The sequence below is a fragment of the Acipenser ruthenus genome, chromosome 11, assembly GCF_902713425.1.
Source record: "Acipenser ruthenus chromosome 11, fAciRut3.2 maternal haplotype, whole genome shotgun sequence".
Classification (NCBI taxonomy): domain Eukaryota; kingdom Metazoa; phylum Chordata; class Actinopteri; order Acipenseriformes; family Acipenseridae; genus Acipenser; species Acipenser ruthenus.
The window spans coordinates 7,315,405-7,340,255 of NC_081199.1; the positions used below are offsets into that span (position 1 = coordinate 7,315,405).

General features: G+C 38.9%; 2 protein-coding genes across 9 annotated transcripts in view; both read right to left on the minus strand.

Annotated features, from left to right (window-relative positions):
• Window positions 1-17,790, minus strand: part of LOC117426914 (cytospin-A-like) — a 64,251-nt gene extending 46,461 nt beyond the window's left edge. For 3 of the 7 annotated variants that reach the window (XM_059033191.1, XM_059033190.1, XM_059033188.1), the window contains exons 1-3: window positions 2,532-2,654; window positions 1,073-1,253; window positions 205-355 (exon numbers count right to left, since the gene is read on the minus strand). In XM_059033191.1, the coding sequence (XP_058889174.1) occupies window positions 205-355; window positions 1,073-1,253; window positions 2,532-2,569 (370 nt within the window). In that variant the 5' untranslated portion in view covers window positions 2,570-2,654. Of the gene's footprint in view, window positions 1-204; window positions 356-1,072; window positions 1,254-2,531; window positions 2,657-17,550 lie in introns of those variants that run through there. The other 4 variants (XM_059033193.1, XM_059033192.1, XM_059033187.1 and 1 more) reach the window with 3 other exon arrangements.
• A 1,102-nt stretch (window positions 17,791-18,892) lies between these two features.
• LOC117426819 (breakpoint cluster region protein-like) overlaps window positions 18,893-24,851 on the minus strand; it is a 102,582-nt gene continuing 96,623 nt past the window's right edge. For both annotated transcript variants that reach the window (XM_059033194.1, XM_059033195.1), the window contains exon 23: window positions 18,893-24,333. In XM_059033194.1, the coding sequence (XP_058889177.1) occupies window positions 24,244-24,333 (90 nt within the window). In that variant the 3' untranslated portion in view covers window positions 18,893-24,243. The remainder of the gene's footprint in view (window positions 24,334-24,851) is intronic.

Genomic DNA, 24,851 nt, shown 5'->3' on the forward strand with positions numbered 1-24,851 from the left:
CACATTGTACATACATAGGGACGCCTCCACTTCAACAGGGACATCCAGTGTTGTTAAACAAGCTTCTACAAAGACACAGGATGAAAGTTTGCAGTCACCTCCCACCTTCGCCTAACTCTTACTATGACATTCTTACTAGTTCTGGAACACTGCCAGCTTTACGAGGATCGGTTCCTTTGAACAGCCCCGCCCCCGGCCTCGTACCAGTGCTGCTCTTGGTCTTGCCCTCGGAGGTGCTGCCGGTGGTCCCGGCTGTGGAGGTGCCCGTCACCGAGCAGGTCCTCTTTCCCTTAACACTGTTGTTCACAGACAGACCGCCAGCCACCCCTGCTAACAGGTCATCATTGCTCTTTGTCTGGAAGGGAAACAGAGAAAGGTGATGCCACACCCCGCCCCGAGATTTAGATCTCCATTATTACAGTGCATTATTATTTCAAGCTACGTGGGCTTTGAGAGTGTTAACAAGCATGCAAGCAGGTCCTCCAAGAGTCCAGCCTTGTGGATTTTGATTCAACCTGCACCGTATCACAGTTATCAGGGTTGCATAATACCGCTCTTTATCAATAGGAAACGGGTAATAAAGACATAGCAGGCCAAATGTTATCATTTATCCAGCTCACTTGCGCTGTAAATTTGGAATGTAATAATTGCTCAGTAGACAATTTCAAACTCTATCAGTGGATTTGGCTGTAGGTGTGTGTCATTAGGTATATTACCTTCACTCTATTTAAAAGAACAAAGTTATACTGTACTAGTGATAATGATGTGGTATTTTAGTCACACTGACTTGCAGTACCTCTTATTTCAGTACATAGTGCTACAAATACGGTACTGCCGTTGAAAAGCTTGACAACAGAAAGTGATATTCTAGACAAACATAAGAGATGATCACGGTGGTTGTCTTGTTGACCACCACTGGGTGCCTCAATCTGCCAAGATTCATTGGCCTTTTCCATTGCAGCAGTGCTAACTTTATAGCCACCCTGTGTATTGTAGACATGTGTTTCCTAAATGACCTCTCCGTCCTGCACAGTACAGACGTCATGCTTGGTGCCCGTGGTGCAGACGTTACCTTGGACAGCGCCGCTGTGCCTCCGGTCTTGGAGCTGCTCTTCCCAGTCGCCCCATTCTCAGATTTCAGTTTCTCGTTGCTCTGCGTCTTACTCCCTGCCGCAGCCTTCGACGAGGTCACCGCTGGCCTGCTTGCTTTCTTCATGCTGGGCTCCCGGTTTCTGATACATTTACAGCTCAGACTGCGGAACAAAAACAACACTGATGAGTGCATCATGCCAAGGTTCTCATGATCCCATGCTGCCAGTAATAAGCCATGCCTCTTGAGAGCAAATGGTCTAATGGCACTGTTGTACTGATTGGGTTCCCTAGAGGAAAACTACATTTCTTCAAGCGTACAGCAAAAAAAAAAAAAAAAAAAAAAGAAAAACCTCTTAATGTCCTCTGCTTAATGTCCTTACGATAAACTGTTCTACCCCCTGTGCTGTGGAAACAAACCATCTCATTATCTGCTGAATGAACAAAAATATCTTAAAATTCCAATCTCGAGCCCTGCTGTGCTGGAACAGTTCCCAGAGTACACACAAGGGGACAGTGGAGGGAAGACATCACCTCACATTGAAAGCGGAATAAGAGACTGGATCTTCACATGGTTGTGAAGAGAAAGGGGGGAGACATTGAATGAAAATACTGTAACTGAAGTTGAAGTACTACATTTTAGCAGCCCGCTCCTCTATCTGCAGATATTTAGACCCCCCCCAAAGCTCTCTGTGCTGGACAAAGAGGAACAGTTTAAAAGTAGGAAGGTACATTATGTGTTCAAAGCCGTTCTACTTGAGACACTTTGTCCAGGAACGTATGGGGGAATTCAAAAGCTGTTTACAAAAATGGAGACGAAGGCTTCGACGTGTCTTTAAAGACTACTGTACAGAAGTTAATACAGCGTAGGTTCCCCATTAAAAATGAGGATCTAGTGCACTGATTTCATCCATCTGTCTGTCTTGCACTACGTGGCAAATCCGATAATTACATTTTTACCAATCTTCAAAGACTCTTACAGACTTTTTCTGATTACATTTAAGTACAATTGATGTCATACAACTTTTTTACAAATATTTACAGGATTATAAGAAATCTCAGTCCCTGCATTGACTGCTTAGCCTTACAACTGTATAATCAACTCAATATGGCAATGCCTCTGATGCTGAAATAAAACAGACCTGAAACAACAGCAAGACATGTCAGAGAGAGAGAGAGAGTGAGAGAGAAAGTTAATTCCAGATCACTGCCAGCCAATACATATCTCATATTGCATTGCGCTTGCTGTTATGAAAAGATTTTCAGCCATCACTTACAGTAAGAAAGCTGCATCCATCATTCTGCAGTATATCCTATCTGGCTAAACTTGAATATCAAAATCTAGTATTAGTGACCTCACCCCAACACAGAATGAATCTCAATAACTAGCGGTTATACTGCATCAAGTACTACAGAAGTCAAACAGCAGCACTGAAGTTTACCTGCCGTCCCGAGACTGTCCCTTCCTTGGAGAACACATTAGAAAATACCACAGGGATTCTCCACAGTGCTGCAGTAGTACAGTAAACACTCACAGAATGAAGAAAGCACAGGACGCTTTCTGCTTTTGAAGAGCGGAGCATTAACAAGCAACCGCCACCAATGCGGTTTGAAAATACGACCTGTCCAATAGGAGAACCTGGCATGCAGCTCCAGCAGGAGTATTCCTTAAAAGGTTAACACTACAGTTCAGTAATGCAGCCGGCACAGCGTACAGCGCTGTAACAAAAAGGGGGGCTTGCAGGGGAACAGACGTTTCAAAGTTTGTTCTCCTAATACAGTTTGATGTTACAAAAGACAGCAGCATTCTAGAGCAGTTAACGAAGATCAAACATGATCTTATTTTCATTAAAACATTCTTTAAAATGACGCATCTCAAGTGAAAGTCCTGGTATCTCAATACCACAGTTCAGAGTAGCTTGGACCATTTAATATGCTTCCTATAGTCTTTGTGTGGCATGTATTTTTTTATTGTAGCTCCCCAGCCTAAGTGAACTGCTTTAATTTAGCCTTTAAGCTTGCATTATCTGAGCTGCTGGAAATTTTTTTTTTTAAAGTAGAATTGGAAGTAATATCTGGTGAAATTGCACTCTCCAGACCATTAACCTTGGAGTCTGGAATGTCTCAGACTAAATAAAAACAGCATTTGCCTTGCACTTCACTGCGTGTCTACAGACTCCCTTGACAGTAACACCACCACAAGCCTATCAAGTGCCAGGAATACTGGGATTGAAGGAGAGTTTATTTGAATTGAATTTCATTCACTAATCTGGAGAAAATCTGGAAGTAATTTGTGGAACCAAATCAAAACTACAGTGCTGACCTGCCGATGTTTGAATGACATTGCCCTTTGAGGTACAGTACCCTATGTTCATACAGTACAGACGTATTTACTTTGTCTACCATAAAGAATCTGAACCAATTAACTGGACTGCTTATTTTTCTGTTTCTCCCTAGCAATCACCTTCTGCTACAAATTCATCACGCAAAAATGATTACAGGTACTGTACAGTAACTGTTCTTTTGCGTGTAGCAAAACATTATCACATCAAATCCCCGTCTGATCTTTTTGCTTCCATTTCTTGGTGTCAACATTTTATTTCTGGTTTAGTCTTGAGCAAAAAAGCTCAAGTCTTACAGTACCACACAGGTCTGACACAGTCAGCAGTAATAATGGTCTTGTATACTGCAGCTCAAGTCTGCACCAACAAGCTACACCCGATCTTTATTCTAGTTAACTAAAGATAACCTAAAATGTGGGAAACAGTCATTTTCAATTTACACATGACGATTTTAATACGATAACTAATATATCTAGCAGTACCACTGCCCTACTTTTCTGTTGAGACACAGTACACCAGTGCAATGAATGAAAGCTGTCCTCATACCCTCAGCAATAATAATCTCCATCTCAAGTGCAGCTAGAGCAGTTCAACCGCTACCAACATCCTGGTGACAAATACAAGTTTGAATCAAAATGCTGGATACACTGAGCTACAGTAATAATAGCTGAGGCTTACTGAGATGTTAACTCCCAACCCATATACAGAAATACTTTACTGTCTGTAGAATTCTAATCTATAGGTGTATTCTACTGTATAGACATGGTCAAAACACCCTATATATAGTGTATTACAGTTCTATAATGTTGTGGACACTACTAAACACTACTCAAAAAAGTATTATATATATATATATATATATATATATATATATATATATATATATATATATATATATATATAGAACAGCTGTAGAGGATAAAAACATGTGAATTAACTTTGAAATCAAATTTAGCATGTCACACAGTACTGCAAAGGTACAACTGGCATTAGACAATTAATACATAAACAAAATTAATCTAAACAAAAATAATTATGTCAGTAACACACATCTCCCTTCATGGCTATACATTCAAAATTACAGCTACAGTAGCAGAATGACGAAACAGTGGGTCACCATGAAGTCAACAGGTTGTACAAACTAGCACAAAATAAGAAATGGCAAGGAATAGTTTAATGAAAATGAGGTGTTCCTATCATGGCAAAGTATATGAATGTGGAATAACTTCTAATGTTCTCAAGATACATACTGTACAGTAATGTAAGCCTGGCACATGTACAGTACGTACAGACCTCCTATAACGTATCTCCTCATCCCCGGCCGGGATAATAAATGTTGTGCTTAATTTAAATCCAGTGCAGCCTGGCTAGCAGAGCTCTGTGACTGGTGAGATTACTTTCAATAGAGATCCTGTGGGTATGCAAACACATGTGTTTAAACACACACACACACGCACGCACACACACACACACACACACACACATCAACAGCTTTACAAGACGAACTGGCCCAGCAGACACCAGGCTGACTGCAGGCCCGGGCTCTGTTGTGGTCAGACCAAAAGGGAGATTCATTCTGATCAACAACAGCCGCTGTACCAAAAAAAAAAAACGAAGAAAAACAAAAAAACAAAAACATGCTTTCTTTGAATAGCAATTGAATGGAAGCAATAACAACATTCCTGTAACCTCGGGTAACTTTACAACTCCCTCAACCCTTTCTTATTGCTGCTTTATAGCAATAACCAGAGGCCTCTTCTTTCAAATGAGCCTAATTTCTTTCAGCTGTACAAAGGCCTGCGTATTGTAGCGGAGCCTCACTGCGGCCTCTGTGGGATATGAAAAATTCGCTCTCCAACGCTGGGCTCCGGGTCCTCCAGTGCAAATATGCTGCGAGTAAACATGTTGAAGATGAGTGGGAGTGGAAGGGTCATTTCAAATGCCTCCAGTTCAACGGGAAACTGGAGCTCCACATAATGCTAAACAAGCACAACCCCTTGTATATATAAAGCTCCAGGTTAAGCATCATTATCCCAAATGCTTGTAACTACATACAATACTGTACTGCGCGCTTATCTAAGAACCAGAGAAGCTGTATTTACAGTACAGATCTCCACTTCAGATGTTTTCTAATTCACACCTAACCTTGAGCCCATGCAGTAGCCTATAGCTGCAATTAAGAAGTAGACTATCAGATAATATGCAATATTAATGTGCCTTCTGCCATGTTCAGTATGTTTATGCTGTTAAATAATTGAGAAGCTTCAAACACTGATCAAAGCCAATTAGCCTCTGGTCTTCCATTTGCTTTGAAAAAGTGTTTTAGGATCCCCTCTGGGAAACTGTGGGAGTTAACAGTACCAGTAGAATTTAAATCCAATCCATTAAGCACTCTTAATAACTTTCAAAAAATGAACATATTGTACAGCAGATTTTCAAAATAAAAATAAGCCATTTTAAAAACAGGAGGGCTGGCCTTTAATAACATAGTATATAAAACAGCCCTAGTGTTCACTAAAGGGTTTGTTGTGCCTCTATACGGTTTTCACGTTAAGGGTTGTTTCAGAAAAACAATATTTTAGCAGACAAAAGACACCACTTTGTATATGATAAATGTGTACATTATTCGTGTTTACTATAATAGTGTTTTCATGTTGGTTTATCTATGCACTTTACAGCATCCTTAGGGACAACATTTTCATTTCTTAAGATATCATTTCAATGAAAAAAAAACAGGCACAATATCAAAACCACGACTCTGGCCTTGAAACACGAGAAGAATCAAAGGAGCGCAAAGGGGATGCTTGCTCTTTCAAAATTTACAATAACAAACCGTGGCACTGGAATCAGATACATGAAAACTACAGAACGATATTATCTGTGCCTCTGCAGGACCAGGGCCAAGGTCATTCGAATTTCATATAAAACACTAAAACCCTGATCACCCAAACGTCAACTTCACAATCCCCTGAATTATCTGAAAGTAACAGGCCCTGTTGTGACCAATGCTCGTCTGCCTGAAAAAACACACTAAGCAGCCCCTTCATTTATGGAATGTACTACAGTAGACTATCCATTTACAGGCACAGTACAGGGGCTGTGTTTTAGTTTCTTGATTGAGAATGGCAGGGGAGACAGGCTGTAGACAGACATAGACCGAGTACAGTAGTCCCGACTGCCAGGCCCCCGTCAACAGCAGCCAGCAGCTCACCGACAAGTGCTGTGGAGCTTCTGAGTGTCAAGAGAAGACTGGCTTGGAGGAGTGATCATCTTCAATTCTCCTGAGCTGCTGCAGTACGGGGGAAAAAAACTTGGGCAAAATAAATCGTGCAACAAGAAGGAACATTACTATACCAGCTGTAAAGATACATCAGCTTACACTGAAGACACGCTCCTGTTTGTTTCTTTCCAGCCCAAGTCCATGTCCTGATGACTCAGACTCCAAGTGAAGGCCCATCCCAGTGAATAAGAGGTTGAGCTAACACCACATTGGGTATTTTCATGTGTTGCTCAATGTTACTTCCTTGCGCTGCCTGCAGTATTTTACCTGTAGTTAAGTTTGAAATAATTACAGTGCTTGTTGTAGTGTGTGTGTGTGTGCGAGTGTGTGTGAGTGTTGGGGCGGGAACAGAGAAAAATAATTAGCAACCAGTATCAGCTGCTGACTGAAATCCTTGAGTCATATTGTAGGAGTGGTTGAAAGATGCCTGGGTGGGGAACACAAGGCAGTCTTGTTTGTACACTTCCTATACTACAGTAGGTCCAATTTAGTTTGATCAAATACATATTTACCACCAGTCTAAATATATAAAAAAGAAAAAAAAAAACCATCATTGACTAAATGCAAAACCTGCATCCTCTTAGGTTATGCTTTTTCTTAATGGGCTCAAATTAATAATACTAAATCACACTTAGTAGAGGCATGAGTTTTACTAAAGAGATGTCATTATTACCATGCCTAATGTTTGTCCTAAGATAAATTTGGATTTAAAATAAAAATCGGGAAAGTGCTTTTTTTTTTTTTAAAAAAAGCGAAAGACAAGGGGGATAAAATTGTTAGAAATAAAGTCTAATCATGCCTGTATATAGGACAAAACATACATGGTCTCTGCTAATTATATTATTTATTATTATTATTATTATTATTATTATTATTATTATTATTATTATTATTATTATTATTATTAATAATAATAATAATATTGCAAGAAGGGATGCAATTATGTTTAGAAAGATTAAATCAAATAATACAAAAAAGGCTGGAGTTAAATTGGATAATAAATTAGTTAATTTACCCAAGTGCGTAACAGATCTTACAGAAATCTTTTTTTTTTTTTTTTTGCCATGATGTTATTTTATTTCCTAATATACCTCAAATGCTGGTAAAGCTACACATTTACCGACTAATCTATAGATTTACCGATTTTACACATGAACCGTAACATATAATGTACATGAAATCAACCACTGAAAAATGTCCATGCCTGCAGAAATGAAGCTGTGTGGTGCAGGATAATAACTAGAAAAATATCTAATCTCACCTTTTAAAAGGTGCCCTGGCTCACAATTCAATGTGATCAAGGCTGTCTCTGCTGGGGTTCAACAAGGCAGATCCATAATCCCAGAGACGGTCATTACACAGGTCAGGCATGGTTTACTGCATGCTTCCATTTTCAGTCACGCCCCACTGTTACTATACAGATACCAGAGGCAATACTATGACATGGCAATGACACGTTCCAGTTATACTAGACAGAGTTCAACTCTAAAAGAACAGGTAACTGAAGCTACCCAGGTACTGTATGCCGCATCTGTATCACCAACTGAACTGTCTTTGAAGTATGACAAACAGCAGTAATGATCGGGGACTGATAAAGGGAATAGTGGAGATAAGTGCTGCAACATGTCAATCAACCAATGCAGGTAATAAGCAAGCTGTGTCGACCAAAAACACAGGAAGGGTTATGAACATACAGTACAACACACCGCACTGTACTGCTCCAGCTGCTTCCCCTTCCTAATACAAAGGCAGCACCTACTGTAGATGCAGGTAAAGGAAGCACATGAGCGAGGCCCTGTGACCGCATGTCGGAAGCTGTAAATCACTTCGTCCGTGTAAAAATTCCAGCCCCGCCTGCTTTCAATTTCCAGACGGCTGCAGCCGACGCGCTCTTATCGCTTTTCCAGAGATCCTGCATCCCAGGAGCTGCACACATTCCCAGACAGGACAGCTCAAAGGAAACCCAGGTATGTTTCATATAGTGTAGAAATAGACCTTCATAATATAATATATAGTCTTTTTTAATTTGATCACCCTGCTATTAAAGTAGACCTCTGTCTGTGCTATTCATGCTACCCACTCCAATGAGGCCATTAGGAGAGTCTAAACTCTTTAATCTGTATAACTAATAGTGTGTTTCAAACACTTAAGACCCCAAGTTTCTAGCAACACACAATACTTTTGCTTACACTTTCACATAGGGAACATCTAATGCACAACAGCACGCACAAGAACAATGTATTTAGAAAAACACTGCATATAGGCCTATTTACCATAAAAATTAAAAAGGGTTGTCACAAGAGGTTTTTTTTTTTTTTTGGGGGGGGGGGATGGTAAGCGTTTGAGTATATTTGAATATTTGAACTCATCCAACAGGCCAGTGGCTTCCACTGCAGAAGATACGTTGTGTCTGCCACACTCCATCTCTGGGAACATTGAGCTGTAGCAGAGGAGGATTTCATGAAATCTGCTTAAACATTTTATACATACTAGTATTAGCTCTATTATTATTATTATTATTATTATTATTATTATTATTATTATTATTATTATTATTATTATTTCTTAGCAGACGCCCTTAACCAGGGCGATTTACAGTTGTATACAAAAAAATACATGAAGAATTACAGTACAATTAAGAGCAAGATACAAAATACAATGACTTCGGTCCTAATAACAGCAAATACAAAACACAGTATGATTTAATATCAGGGCAGTTCAAGAGCAGATAAGTGTTGATAGTTACAACAGGGTTCAATATGAGTGCAAGTGAAATACAAGATACTACAGATTGGGTTAAAGTGCAGGATTAAATACAGTCAAATAGGGAGCAGATGAGTGCAAGTTAAAGTGCATTAAAGGCAGAGTGCTATATTGTACAGTGCAGTGCGGCTCCTGTATATTAACATCAAGGCTAACATTAGTACTGTAGCATACCTTTTTGGTTAACAGCTAATATTAACGTTTGATACTGAAATAGATTCAAACCCCTACTGTAAGGTACATTTTACATGGGCTGAATTATGCACCACATTCCCAGGGGGATTTCTAGAGAGAATAAAGAAGCTATACATTTCCCTATGCAGTGTTACAGAATGAGAACACGACAGGACACGTGAAGCAGATAATCACTCTCCTAGATTAACCACTGATACAACACCTACTGAGAATCCACAAATCAGCAATTACAGCAAATAAGGAAAGATATACAAATCATCCTCTGTATTGTTTTATCAGCTATGCAAAACATTGTACAGTAACTGCTTCATTGTTCAAGCAGTATTTGGAAGAAAGATTTTAAACTAAATTAATTCTACAGTAGTGTACTGTAGGTGGTAGGCAGCAAAACAATTAACATTTACTGCAGCCGTTTATCAACCTGCCATCAAAGACACCCTACAAATGCATGTTTAGTCTAACCCTGCAGCCATGCTGTCAGGTCTCAGACGCTGCTGTATTAAGCAGTGTGAGGTACAGCCTGGTCACTACACGGTTTGGAAGAGAGCCAAAGGATTTCAGGTGCTGTAACAAGTAGCGTGACTCAATAGGCAAACAAAAAGTTGGCAGGGTTCTCCCTGTGCTGTACAGATTGTTGTCCAACCTCTTGTACTGTAGCAAACACTCTCTGTTGAATTATTCATCACTTTTAAAACACAAGTCACTTAGACAAAAGTTTCAATTAATGTTTCTTAGAAGTTTTCCCTGCCGGCTGACTAAGCTACCAGCGTTGACAGAACCATGACTACAATGTCTTCTTTTTAAGCAATGCAGATTACATTCGTATGGGTGGGTGTGTGTCTGTGTGACGGCTATGGCATTTGTCTGTGCACATTTTTTAATCTTCAGTGCAAACTTTTTTAGATAAAGCATTTAGATATTTTTAGATGCTTAGTTTTTGGCACATTTTCTTATAAGCCTACCTTACTAAAAGTTATATATGAACCCTCAAAAAACTGTTTTTGATACATGCCAGGGATGGGAACAAGACTCTCATTGCATAGCAGTTTGCTCCATTCCTGGTTTTACTAATCAAGCTCACATTAAAACCTAGAACTGGTTAATCTGCTATGCAATAGGAGTCTTATTTCCATCCCTGCATGCTTTCGAAAGTCTGTTAATCATAAAATACATTTTTGAATACTTTGTCTTTAAATTATTGGCCTCTATGAATGGCTGCGGCTATAATATTTGGTGTAGTTCATATTGTTCCAAATGGCTGTAAAAATCTACAATGAGATCTGGCACATGGTGTTTTCTTATGCAGTACACATTTGCAGAAGCTCCGTTTGTAAAATAAAAGCCCATCACCCAAGCAACATCTGCAGAACACATGCTCGTCTGCCAATCCACACTGCATCAACACTTAAACTGACAGTGCAGCAAGAACAGAAGCTACAGATTCTGAGAGTGGTTTGAAAATCACTATAACCCCCTCTTGTCTGCTGGCAGTTATTAAAGGCTGCGGTGTCCCATTTTATACTAAAATGTCATCCCCTGGAAGATTTATGACATTTCTACAGAGTCTATACTTATCTGCGTTCCACCAGAAAGAGGACATTGTTGGTTGTAGTGTACGTTGTGTTCTGTCATTCTGAACTAACAAGCGCACGTTTATACTTGCAGCAGCAGGAGGTTATGGATGTCATCTCTGTTGCATCACAAGGATCCCAAAAATAAAAAATAAAAAATTGAATGTAGAATCAAAAATCCTTTCAAATAGCATCTGGACCGAAGAGCAGAGAGACCCTCAAAGGTGACTTTTCTTAGTAACCTGTAGAATTGACCTTGTGTTCAAACAAAGGGTACTTCTTTCACTGCTAACCAAAGGGAAACTGGTAGTTCCTGTCCTCTAAATCAGTATCAGCTAAGAAATCAAAAGAATAATATCACCATGTTTCCTTAAAATTTTATCAACAAAGTATACAGGTCAAGAGAAAAGATAACGCCACTCAACACGGCAGACCACAAAACAAATTTTACTTAGGCCCGCATGAAATTCAGTCTACAGTGGATCTATTAAATTCATTACCTTAGTATTTTCTTTCTGTATAGTGCTAAAAAAAAAAGTCAATACTGAAAATTAAAATACCCCTTGTCATGTCTTGCACAAGTTTAATTATATTACCAAGCAGCTGTGCTGTATCAGCAGGGCTGCAGCGCTGGGGGGGGGAGCTGAACTGAACTGAACTCCACTGCATGATGTGACTGTGCCGTAGATCACATTTTACTCTGAATTTCTACTCCATGTTGCACCATGAAACTAGAATACTCACTTCAACTCAAAAGAACCTACTGTTCTTAAAAACTTTGTACTGTAACATTTTAATTAATAAAACTCCCTTCATGTGGGCAGCTCATCATTAAGACAGCTACAAGCCTCAATAGTAACCTGCCTTTAGTCGTCTGGGACACTCTTACAAAGCAGATAGATGCTTAACATTAAAAAAGGTCAATCGTGGGCTGTACCGATTCTAAATTAAACTCATTTTTTCAGTACAGTACCATGTTTGGCAATGAAAAAACCTCATTTAAAACTGGCTGTGATAGAGCACACACAGCAAATGACGTACAAAATAATGAACACAGATGTGAATTTAGTTTTGCGTGTACTGGAAAAAAAAAACACACACACACACACACACACACACACAGAACACTGACTGAAATGAACCCCACTAGACTGTCAGTTATTGGTCCCCAATGAATAGAATGGGACTGGGAACCACATGGTTAATTGGATTGATGCTGTGGGAAGCTTTCATGATCATGCAAAAACAGTGCAGGGCTGGGTGAGGGACAGCCAGTCTGATACAACCGTCCCCTGACCTGGTTGGTTTTAAATAAATGGCGCTAACGGCACTGTACAGCGGTTAGTTTTACGGCACACATTCACTGTGGTCACTCAGGATTGCACTCTTAAACTTTAGCACACCAGTAAATTCAAACTGTAGTATACATAATGTCAGCACACAAATCAAATTCAGACTTTACTGACATCATACTGAACGGGATTATTTTTCTATTTGGGACAGAACGCCACTGGATTTTGGTGCCTGTAAAACAAAGTTATTGAAAAACAGATGTATGCAAGACATTCTTCTATGCAAAACTCATAGCATTGTTCAGGGTTCCCGTTATCAAGCTGCAATCATTCAATCTTTATAATAGGCCTGCAGTCCCTTGTAGTGTCTAGAATCAGTGTGCTATCACTCCCTGTGTTATCAGGCAATCCAATGCAAGTGAAGAGAAGACATTACAAACTGGTGTTTCTGTTTCATCTGTGGCTGTGGAAAGCTGGATTTAAACTCAGGGTTCAAAATGTTACAGTACAGCAACCGACACAGAACAAGAATGTCTCTCAGCATGCATCACTCAGCCAGATCAATCACACACACACACACACACACACACACACACACACTCCTTTGCATGTTGACATGGCTCCACTGCACTGCTTGTGAATGTAACCAATAGGCTTTCCCAAGGAAATCTGACAGTCGGAGACCAGGTGTCATTTTACTTCACAAGGGTTCAACTGTTTTGCTCTCCAGTAAATCACTCAGAGTACCGAGTGCATAACAAGCATTAAAGCTAGTTCTGAAACAGCGAGAGCCATTGACTGCCTTCTCTCCCTCGCCATGGGAGAATTCCACAGGGTCAGGGACCCAGCCCTGACAGGAAACCAATGTTTTCAGAAGGAACTAACTCCATGAAACAGGACTGGGAGGATACAGTACACTGGCCTGGCCTCTCTCCTACAGCAGCATACAGGACTGTACCAGGACTCCCAGTTCCACCCTATACAGTGAGCTTGTGAGTAGAGCTGAGTTTGTAACATGGTTTGACGGGATCTCTACTAATATTAAGCCAGTGGTTTAAAAACTCTGGAGTGAGCAAACCACAAAAACAACTATTTTGAGCAAGTAGTACTGCAGATGTGTTTATTTACAACAGTACACTGTGGTTTACAGAGCTCATAGACACACACAAACAGCGTAATGATAAAGCTATAGTGTGAGTGTAAATCAACCTTCTCTATTGTATTCAAACCCTTTTCCCTGCAGCACAGCCCCCACAGTAGTCTTGTATGGTTGGAGCAGCCGCAGCTCACTGCCCTCTCTCACAATAGAAGCTCCAGGCCTGGTAAATCAGGTCAGTGACAACACACTCCAGATCCCACAGTGCTCTACACACCCCTGGGACTGGGAGGGGCGGGGGAAGGGGGACACACTGCCAAATTCATCATTCCCTTCCAACATTTTCCTTGCAGTGCTACAGGAGGACCTACAACACACAGACTAAACCACAAAGCTTTATGTCACTTGTGTATAGGAGCAAAGCCTCACTTCACAATTCAGACTCATTCTCAGATCTTAATATAATCCACATGAAAATGCTCATGTTGCAGTTACACATACAGTCAGAACAAACACAGGTGATAAAAGGGGTTCCAAGCTAACAAACATGTACGAGTTTTGAGGTTTGTACAATGTCACTGGCTTGCTACAAGACCTCCTGCACCTTTAATTTGGAGGATGAATAATGTTTTAAAACACAGTGTGGCACTGAACAATAGGTAGGTCAGCTAATTAAATAGTCTGGATACATTTACATTGTAAGCCACAAGTGAAAAGTTGTCTCTTCCTATTTGGCAGGCAGGATAACTCCTCCTGTGAAATCCTTGTGCCATTGCCAATTACAGCACAATACACAGCTAGTCTTTGAAGTTCAGGCTGCACAACAAGAGAAATGTATTATGTATGTCCCGTACATATGGCAGCTGGACCACAGAGCATCAGAGATGTGTAACAAATGGACAGTAGAATTCCATGACCACCATGGTTTATACAAGGCAGCCATGTGGCTCATTGGTCCCTGGACAGGGGGGCTGGCAGATAGTACCAAGAGGAGAGGGGGGGGGGGGGTTCACATACAGAACTATTCTCTTCCTTGACACCTGAAAAAGCAGTTCTCCATGACTGGGGATACATGTATTGGGTTTTTGAGAATGTAACACTTGGGCTACTATTGTAGATTGACAGCACTACACAGACTCATTGGGTGGAAGCCCTCAGTCAGTCATAGGGTCCCATGAGATACTGATTGAAGCTGTACAAACACCATCTCTGCAATGCACTGGCTCTGTGCCTTTCCCCCCACTCCTCCAGGACCGCAGTAACTATGTACGTTTTTAATAGAACCCTATATTGTATTTTCTGTTTAAAAAAAAATAAATACATAAAAAGGGTTTGGAGAAATTCCACAGATCTTTTTCGAAGGAAGCCAGAACCGTGGATTGAGTTTCTATTTCTCTTTAAAACAACAAGCAACGAGTTCCAAGAACCTCAAATTATTCAGCCAGAGATTTTTCCTAAGCAGGCAGTCAGTGCAATCAGTTCAGTCAATCCTGTTGCGCAAGAGATTCTGTTCGTCGGGCCCCATTCAGAACAGCTGGGTTATGACAGGCTTTTGCACTGCTGCAGCGATGCTCATCTGCCAAAAAAGAACCATGCTTGTGTTCTGCACAGTCTCTGTAATCAGAGCAGCCACCACTCTGTTCAACGGACCCTTTTACACCAAAAAGGACCATTTTATTTCAAGCCATTTCCTGCTCATTTGGTATTCCAATTGATTTACTTTGCCAGTTTTGTAACCAACACCAGCCATGGAGATACTAACAAAACAACAACAGTGCTTGCCTGAATAACTGGTTTTAGAAATAGGAGCACTGCAAGGTGCTGTACAACAATACAATCAAAACTGTGAATGGTAGTCTTGCTGTACTTTTATCCCCAATTAAACACAGAAAATTGCTATGCATAACACTGACTTATGGAGCCAGGAATTCAAATGTATGCCATAAAATGAGCTGCAAGAATTGACGTTATTTGTATGGTTTTAAAAGATAGTTTCATACCGTAAACAAGCGACACAGCAGATTACGTCATTCCACATTACATTCAACATGCGGACAGTGCAGTTAGAAACACTGTAAGTAGCTTTTAATGTAAACCCAGACAGACAGTTTCATCAGTGTGCAAGTCCAAAAGCAGACAGCCCTGTACTGCCTCAGACATTTAGCACAATGCAAAGAATCCATGGATTTTGAACAGCAACTTAGGCAATTACAATTACGTGGCTAAGAGGAGAAATATGTCAACAGCTGAGTTCTTTAAACGCCTTTTGACTCCAACCCATAAAATGTGACTCTACATGTTATTTTTAATTGTAAAGCAAGGCAGTGCATTCAGTCTTTTACAGTAGAGTGTCTATTGGGTGGGGATAAATACAGTAAGATGCATGTAGTCATGAAACCAGAAGTTGCCTTGGGACGTGACATCAGCAGGTACAGTTTCTTATGAGACAGGTGTGTGTCTCATTTCCACTCATGAACCATGGGGGAGACATTAAGAACTGGTTCCAGCACAAAGGATACAAATAAGATAATACAAGGCTGTTTCTTTATTTTTTGGGAGTCACAAAACAGTACCCTTTAAGAGACTGCATGTAACAATTATTGAAAACCTCAACACTTATTTATTATTAGTTTTGTGAGTTTCATCATTCATATAATTGACCTTACAGGTAGAATGTTTACTAGTCATAAGGTAAAAGAACAGTACTTTCTCTTTTACAACATGTTAATAATTCCCATTTTAACTGTGTAACAATGGTTACTCCAGGTGTGTTATTTTGAGTCATGCTCTTATTTTAAATAACCTATTAATATCAAATGCAAACAGGATGTAAACAATATGTTTACTGTGCAGTTGCTGAGCTTATTAAACATCTATCATCAGTACCTAACCAAATATGCATATCAATAACCTTAACTGACATACTTAACTGTAACGTTCCCACTTTCCGTTGAAACCCTTTAAAAACCTGTAATACAGGCTACATTAATACCTTGGATTTTCACCAGGGCTTTATCTGAATCTACAGTATACAATGTGCTACATAATATCTGTATATAACCATGACACTGGAGCAATTCCAAAAAAGTGATCATACAGAAAAAGAGGGAGGAGATTGCAAGATCTTACTCATACAATACATCACACCTCCAGTACAGTAATCACAGATCTCCTTGTCCATGTCCCAAAAACCTAGAAGAAAGCATATTCTGCTAAAAAAAACAATTGTAATCCCACACAAGACTGGGCTGGGGCGCCTGCACATACCTGCCCAAGCCAACAGCTACAACAACTTAATCTGTAAACAATAGCATTAAACGTTATATACAGTATGTGTATTTGTACCTATCATTACTACTTGGTAGAATAAATGATAATGTGTGGAGCGATTAATTAAATGACCTAGGTCTGGTATACAGTCACTTCAACTTGCCAACCATAAAACTAGTACTACAGTCTAACGTAGACAACTGGAGAAAGACCACCATCCCAACCCCGGTACAGCTACATTAAAAAAACACAGGAGAAAGTACCACTACATCTATTCTATATTACAGCACATGCAAAACAAAATAAATACGTACAGTTTTGTACTTGTACGCAAGATTTCCACGTTCAAACTTGAGAAGTCTTGACCCAAAACAATATTACACAGATCTCGCTGCCGTACAAGCGACAGCAGCAGCAGCAGCAGCAGACGACTCGGCTCGACAGCAGTCTAAACTAACTGTACTGCTATGGATTTGCCACTCAAAAAGTAAACAGGCAGTATTCTGTGTTTAAAACGTTACACTGCAGCTAGCTGGGTGATCACATTGCATCGCGTTTCTCAAATTTAAAACTGTATAGTCGGTGCCTATCTGTATATTCAGCACTGGATGCTAGGTGGTGACTGTATTGTAAATATGCGTTGCAAGCGTACCTTGGAGGGTCCTTCTGCTTTAGTAATTATGGTCCGATCCGTGGTGTATTCCCGTAATTAAAAAATCCCGTTTTCTTTGTGTTTTCTCCTCCAGGCTCGGTTCTGCGTTTCTGTTAGTATCCCGTTTTCATGTTTGCTCCTGATTGATTTCACAGACACTAGACTAGAGCGCAGACCAGCGCTGTAATGCTAGAGCGTCACCACGCCAGTACTCCACAGTCGCTTGGAATCATGGGACACTGACTGATTGGAATTGGATACATGGTGTGCTTCGCCAGGGTTTTGTAGGTAAAATGACGGTTTGCAAATTAATGTTTTAGATACATGATTTGTAAGACTCTACAGTTTCCACTTGCTTTTTTTCTGTGTATGCAGTGGTATGTCATGTTTTTTATTTGTCCAAAATAAATACTTCATTGAAATGTTATACACAATTAATTTCCACTTTTTCTCAGTTTCAGGGATTGTACAATATAAGAGAATATGACATCTGTTTTATTAATTCGTTTTTTTAAAAGTAAAACAGAAGGAATAAAATGAATTGGTTGGCACACCTTCCATTTTATATGAATATGAAATGGAAAAACATTGAATTCACAAAACCATTTTCTGGATTTTGAATTTTTAAAAAATGCCTGTTTCATGGTGCGTGGACGTAACACTAGTCCGTATTCATATGTACATTGCTGCCTTATCCCTTAATATTCAGATTTTGCGGTACAAAGTGGGTAGGGCTCGAGCTTTGATGTCTGGCTGCTTTGTTAAGTGAGTGTAAAGTGTATTCACAGATGTTAATCAGATGTTAAGAGTTCATTATAACATGCTGTGCTTTGATCACAAGCTGAAGATTTGAAATCGGGAGATAATTTATCATATTTTTTAAATGATTCGATTCCCTACAGTTCCATTTATTTGAATTGTTGTGTTATGTGTTTCTGTCCGAGATTGTTGTACAGTATTATTCTATAATTCCACTTGTGTGGAATCGATATAAAAACATTATGACCCACATACTACCACTACCACTTACTATTCAGGGATACCAAGGTATTTAGTAAGTAAAGGATCAGAGTGAGGAAAAATATGCAGTAAAATCGCTATCCTCAGTAGTTGTGTAAATAATTTGTCGTTTCCATAATTTGTGTCAGTCCTCTCTCTATATTGCCACATTTTTATGGGTGTATCTCACAGACCATTGTAGCTGCATCCATAAATCAGAAATATGAAAACAAAATGATTGTGGGTGATGTGGTTTTTGGATTCAGAGTTTGTGTATCATTTATTTCCATTGCAACCCCATGTGTAGTTTTTAAAATGTTCAGAGAGAGACGGAGACAGTGAGTTACATATACAGGAGTTTTTATTTAACATTTGGTGTACAAACACAGGCTACAAACGCCTTAAGAATGATTTTTCTAGTTTTTTCCTTCCAAGTACAGTGTTTGTTATCCCTTTTTTACAGCTACATTTTGTCAGAACACAATTGTTTAACAAAAGGAAATAATAAAAAGACATTCATTTGTATCCCCTTCACTGCCCCATACATATCCTCTTCAGATAGTAGAGTTTGACAACACAAAGTAAGAAATCTCTGGAACAAAAGAACCATTTACAGGAATTTGCAGAATGTGGTTAGACAGAGCCAGGGCTATTGCCTACAAAGTGTATCCTGAACACAGAAAGCAAGAACACATATGTGCATTTAATAAACTTTTCTACACGTTATAATTGTCATTATTACTAAATTATATCATTTAATTTCGATTCATACTTTAATAAATAAACCCAAGAACCCTGGGCTATACAGGTTTTATGACAGGTATGAAAACAACAAACAAACTAGAAAATATTAACGGGCCAGAGGGATATTTTCTTTTTATTGTACAGAACTTCTTTTAAAAACTTCATTAAAATATCTCTTAATACACCCATGCGTTTCCAGTATGTAAAATAATAACAATATAATGTACCCCAACAGTGCTCTCTATATTTCAAATATCTTTCTTTTTATTTTGTGTGGCTTCACAGTAAATATATGGAATGATAAGTTACAAAAAATATATAAAGCTATACAATTTGAACACGGAAACACTGATAGGCGAATCATCTGAATAGCTAATGTGGTTTATTAGTGAGTGTTTCACACTTGAAACTATCTTTAAAGCACACAGTGCTGCTCCAGTAACACAACAATGACCACTGAAGAAAGATTGGTGCAACACATATCGGTAATTAGTAAAACCAAACGAGCAATATATACCAAAATGAGGTACTGGCTGCTCTAATTGTAGTTATACTGCTTCCACCTGTGTGGATTCCTGGTCTAAAATTGCAGTTAAACTATTTGAGGGTATAATATGTAAAGAAAAACAAATATGACCAACTTTTATAGGCAGTGTTAGCAACACCCTGCATTCATAAATAAACAGCTGAATTAAATCAATATTACAGCAGCGCTATAACTGTGACAGCGCTATAGTGTCATTAAAAAACACTGTATGGTGCAATAATGAAATAATCATGCCATAACGGCTATAGGAATGCTCTATTGGAATGCTGTGTTTTTTGTTTTTGATTCTTAGTGGTCCAGTTTGACCACTTTATTAAAATTGCTACTCACTAATAAACCGCCCTGGTGCAGTGTGCAAGGTCTAGCTGAGTAAGAAGTTGATGTCATGGTTGTTGAGTGCTAAGTCACCGGAAAACACTGAAGTACAGGCTAAAGGAAAAACACAACATGAAATGACATCCTGAACATTGTTCTGGTACTTAAGACTTCCAGCAAGAAAGAGGTTAGCTAAGATGCAAGTTACTGGATCACACAAAGTGAACCAGCTTACAGAGCACGGACAGCGCAGCAAAAAAGGGACATTTTGCTAATAAATCAACACTTTGTGTTGGTCTAAAAGGTAGTATAGATGCTAGAAATGTTTTGAGGATTAGTATAATCTTAGCTGTGCTTATTTTGTTAAATCAAAGTTCATCTTAACTGGATAAAATATAGACTGCACAGTCCCTTATAGCTAATGCCACTGAATCACTGAGATATATTAGTATTAGATGCAGTATCTCTTTTTTTATCACCAAAAAACACAATGTTGGCATATCCCTCAATATGATATTATAAACTGTGTTGGATTCTTAAATTATTTACTTTTTTTTTCACGAAAGAGACACCAAATATGTTTTTAAGGAAAATATTGAAATCATCCTTCAGTTCACTTATTTTGGGTTGAAATATGTTACTGTCAGAAAGCTGAAGTACAAATCTAAATGAGCTGTATTCAACGTGGTCATTACATCCTCCACATTCCATGGGTTCAGATTAACATGTGTTGAATATACAGAGGCTTTTTCTATTTACTTTTGCTGAAAAGTACTGCAGGGGATACAGACTGCATCTTACAAGAGATACTGCATCAACACAATGCAAAGGAGAATGGCAGTTAAGTTTGCCAGTTTTGCCCTTCAACAATTATTATTAAACATTATAATGTTTTACCATCCCGCCCAAAATATCCAGCTTTGGGTAAAACAACAGAAACTACTATTGGGTTTAATATAAGGTAAAAAAAAATAAATTAAAAAAAAGTGAAATCAACATGCCTGCATGTTAAATAGAGTTGCAAGGATATCACTGTACTAATATAGCAATCATTTCTTACTAATAATAGCAAAATAATTAAAAAGCGTTTATTTATTTCTGACGGAACACCCCGTATTTTAACATTAAATGTTTCTATATTCTGAAGAAAGGACAGTAAAGTAAATTGGCACAGTTAGGTATTGCTTTCATGTTATTCTTCAGCAAACTGCCAGCAAAGAAAGGTCAACAGAAAACAAACTATATATACATATACAGGGCGATTACAAAGTACGTTTACCACACACACTATATATATATATATACTGCAGCATCCCTTTGGTGAAAGTTGCTAGCTATTGTACTTTGTGAGCTCAAGGTAACCAAATAAGAAATTACAGCACTTCTCACAATTTGTAATGTATTAATGGCCATCTTTATACATCTCTCCCCACAATCAAATGTTCTAGTGGGTCATTTCAGTGCAGCTATATTCCCTCACAGCCCCATCAGTCTATACTATGGCAATTAATATGTATCAAGCTACACCAGTAAAAGAGTAAACACAATGTCATTTTCATTTCTACTTTATAGCTCCCTGACTATTTGATATTTTTTGTAAATCATTGCGAGTGGTTCAGGGTTCTGTTGCTCAGATACTAGAGTTCTTATCATCCTGTAGATTCCCGCTCTAGAGGTGAAAGGTCACATCGTCACGTGATTTGAATGAAGAAGGCTGTGCAGTCCAGGATTCTTAGACAAGCCACTCAAAGACAGGTAAAGACGGATTTAAAAGAACTCAATATGGGCGCAACAGAACTCAGCATGTGAACACTGTAAAATAGTCAGGGAGATGTATTTGAAGCTACAGTACTCACTCTTTAAAGAATCTGGCCTGTTTTAAAACATAAACTGTACACAGTCCACCTTGACTTGAGTTCGACAGCCCTGTAGAGGTTCTGTTTAGCCGAATTCAGCCCCCCAACACACATACAGATACAGTACTGTGTGGGATACCCCAAGCTCTCCCTCTCAGGAGCAGAACTGTCCACTCTGTCACAGAGGAAGAATACCCCAAAAAAACAACTGAGAAATGGAAACGTGCCCCAAGTCAAGCACAGATATACACTCCCTGCACAGCCCTAAACTAGTGGCTTCAAGACTGAAGACTGTGTGTGTTTTAAATGATAGTCTCCATGAGAAAACACACATAGCATTGCCACAATAACCAGGAAGCTTTTGAAATTACTTCCAGGTAATGGAAAGAGGCTTCTTTTGTTGTCCGTATTCCAGGTTCCCAGGCTTTCAGTTTAGGAATCACTTCTAGTTTTTAGTTTAGACGGATATTATCATGCATTTATTATTTTAAGACAAACTGTAAAAAAATATATTCCATTAAATATAAGGCATATCTTTACCCAAGATATGTTCCTGAACACATTTAGTTTCTACCTTGGTCCTCTGCACAGTTTACAATAACTTCGCAAGAAGGGATTGCTCTGGGTTTTTTGTTATACGGCACAGAACTGCTAGGCCCGTAACGTTTGATTTTAACAAACTGAAAATAAAATCTACACAACGTTTTTGGCAGTGCTTCATATTAAACTTCAAATAAAAACCAAGAGTCGTAGTCATTGAGCAAGCAAAACAAAAAAGGAGAAGCTAAAATATAGATTTTCTGTGTCATTTCTTTCTCCAAACTATTCGGAAAACCTTGATGTTATTCGAAAACACACTTTTCAAAGTACTGCCGAAATATTATAGTTCTAATTTCAAAGATATACTGTATGCCTACTACAGAATGCTTGGCAATACTACAGGATGCTATAGTAATCCTCCTTTGCCCTCCTTACAGGATTTCTGGAAATAACTGTACTGACAACACACAATTCTTTACCGAGTCTCTTCATGTGAGTATATTTAAACAGGGTATGCCTGTGAGCCGGTATGCTCCTGTTCTAACAAGCTCCCGTGCCCTCATGCTATAACAATCTGAACTGTACATGAATACAGGACTTCTATTACTAGGTCTGGAACAGACGCTACCCCACTGGGCTCTCTATCTGCCAAAGGCTAAAATAAACTGGAAACATTCACCTGTATCCTATACAAAGAAACCTTGATTCTTTCAAATATGATATGATGGGTTTTACCTTTTTTTTTTAGTATACACTATAGTATTATATAGCTTATATTTTTTCCCTTCCCACTAGAACAAAAAAAAAAAAAGGATATTGTGGCACCTTTTCCCCCTTTAATGTGTTTTTGTTTACCTTTGAGTCTTTTTTGATATTGGCTACATCTGTTGGAAAATTGGTGTGCATGTATTAAAAGAAAAATCCATTTTAAAATTAAAGTGCACGGTCTGTGGGTTTGTCTTAAATACCGGACTCTACACGTGATACTTAAGACAACTTACTGTTTAGGTGGGCATTGGCAGCTCACTGAAGAATTTCAAGTACAGTCTACTAGCATCTCTGTTACTTCAAATAATATACATCTCTCTGTTTAAATCAACTGTGATTGACCATGACTTCGGCCGTATTAAATATACTATACCATGTATGGTGCACTTTGTAACTTACGACACTGCAGTTGAACTAACACGCTACAAAAGACTATCATACAGTATCGGAACTGTCCACCACCTATGCATTTAGGTGACTCTCAAAACAAACCTAAAACACGAACAGGGAATATTTGTTTAGTTTATTCTAGTTTAAATTATCTTCTTTCTAGTGTACAGCTTAATCATTTAAAAAAAATTCGAACAAAACAAAAATATCTTCCAGGCATGGAATGCATTTCCATCAGACTATACATGAATCAAGTTATGATGCACCTGAATTGAACACTGCTTTCTCTAAGCTTTTCTTCCATCTTGTTCAGTTATTGAACGCTTCGCTAACACCCTCTAGTGGCTATAAAATGTACACAACTTTGGGTCCCTGGTTCCAACTACGAAAAATATAGCAAGGTCTCTTTCCATGTAGAACGTCTTCAGGTTGAAGCAGTCTGGAGGCTATGGTGAGGTTCCGCACCAGTTCAGTTGTTCGGTCCTCTGGATTGTGATCCACTTCCTCAGATTAAGCGAGTGCTCTCAGTCAGGGCTAGACCTCGGTGGAGAAGAGGATGCTCTGCCGCTTGCTGTCCGGAGTGGGAATGGTCTCCAGCTGCAGGAAGTACAGTAAGACTTGGACCTGGACATAAAGAGACAGAGGGAGTATAAGGTGCTGCAATGGAATCCATCAGTCTAGATCATGCTCCCTCCTGCAACAGTGCAGAGGGAGTGTGATCTGGACACACCGTGATGTTTAGAAGAGAAATTCTCTTTTTCCTGGCAAACGCTCCAGAGTAACAGCTGAGCAATGTATTCCCCCAGGTGATTCCCCCAGCAAAGGTAAAGTAAGGAGTTATTGTAAAAACTGAAGAAGCACTTGCTGCTTTTCCTCGCCAATTATTTTCTCTCACAAATGTACAAATGTTTTCCCTATTCCTAAAATTCAAGTTACCCTCCTGTTAGGTTGAGATTCTGGCTGCAGCCGTCATATTAAAAAATAACCGAAGGTGGCACAATCTTGATTTCTTGTGTATATGTAATAAAAAGAAAACGATATATATATATATATATATATATATATATATATATATATATATATATATATATATATATATATAATTGTAACATGCTAAGCGGTAACCTCTGTTGGTTCAAATA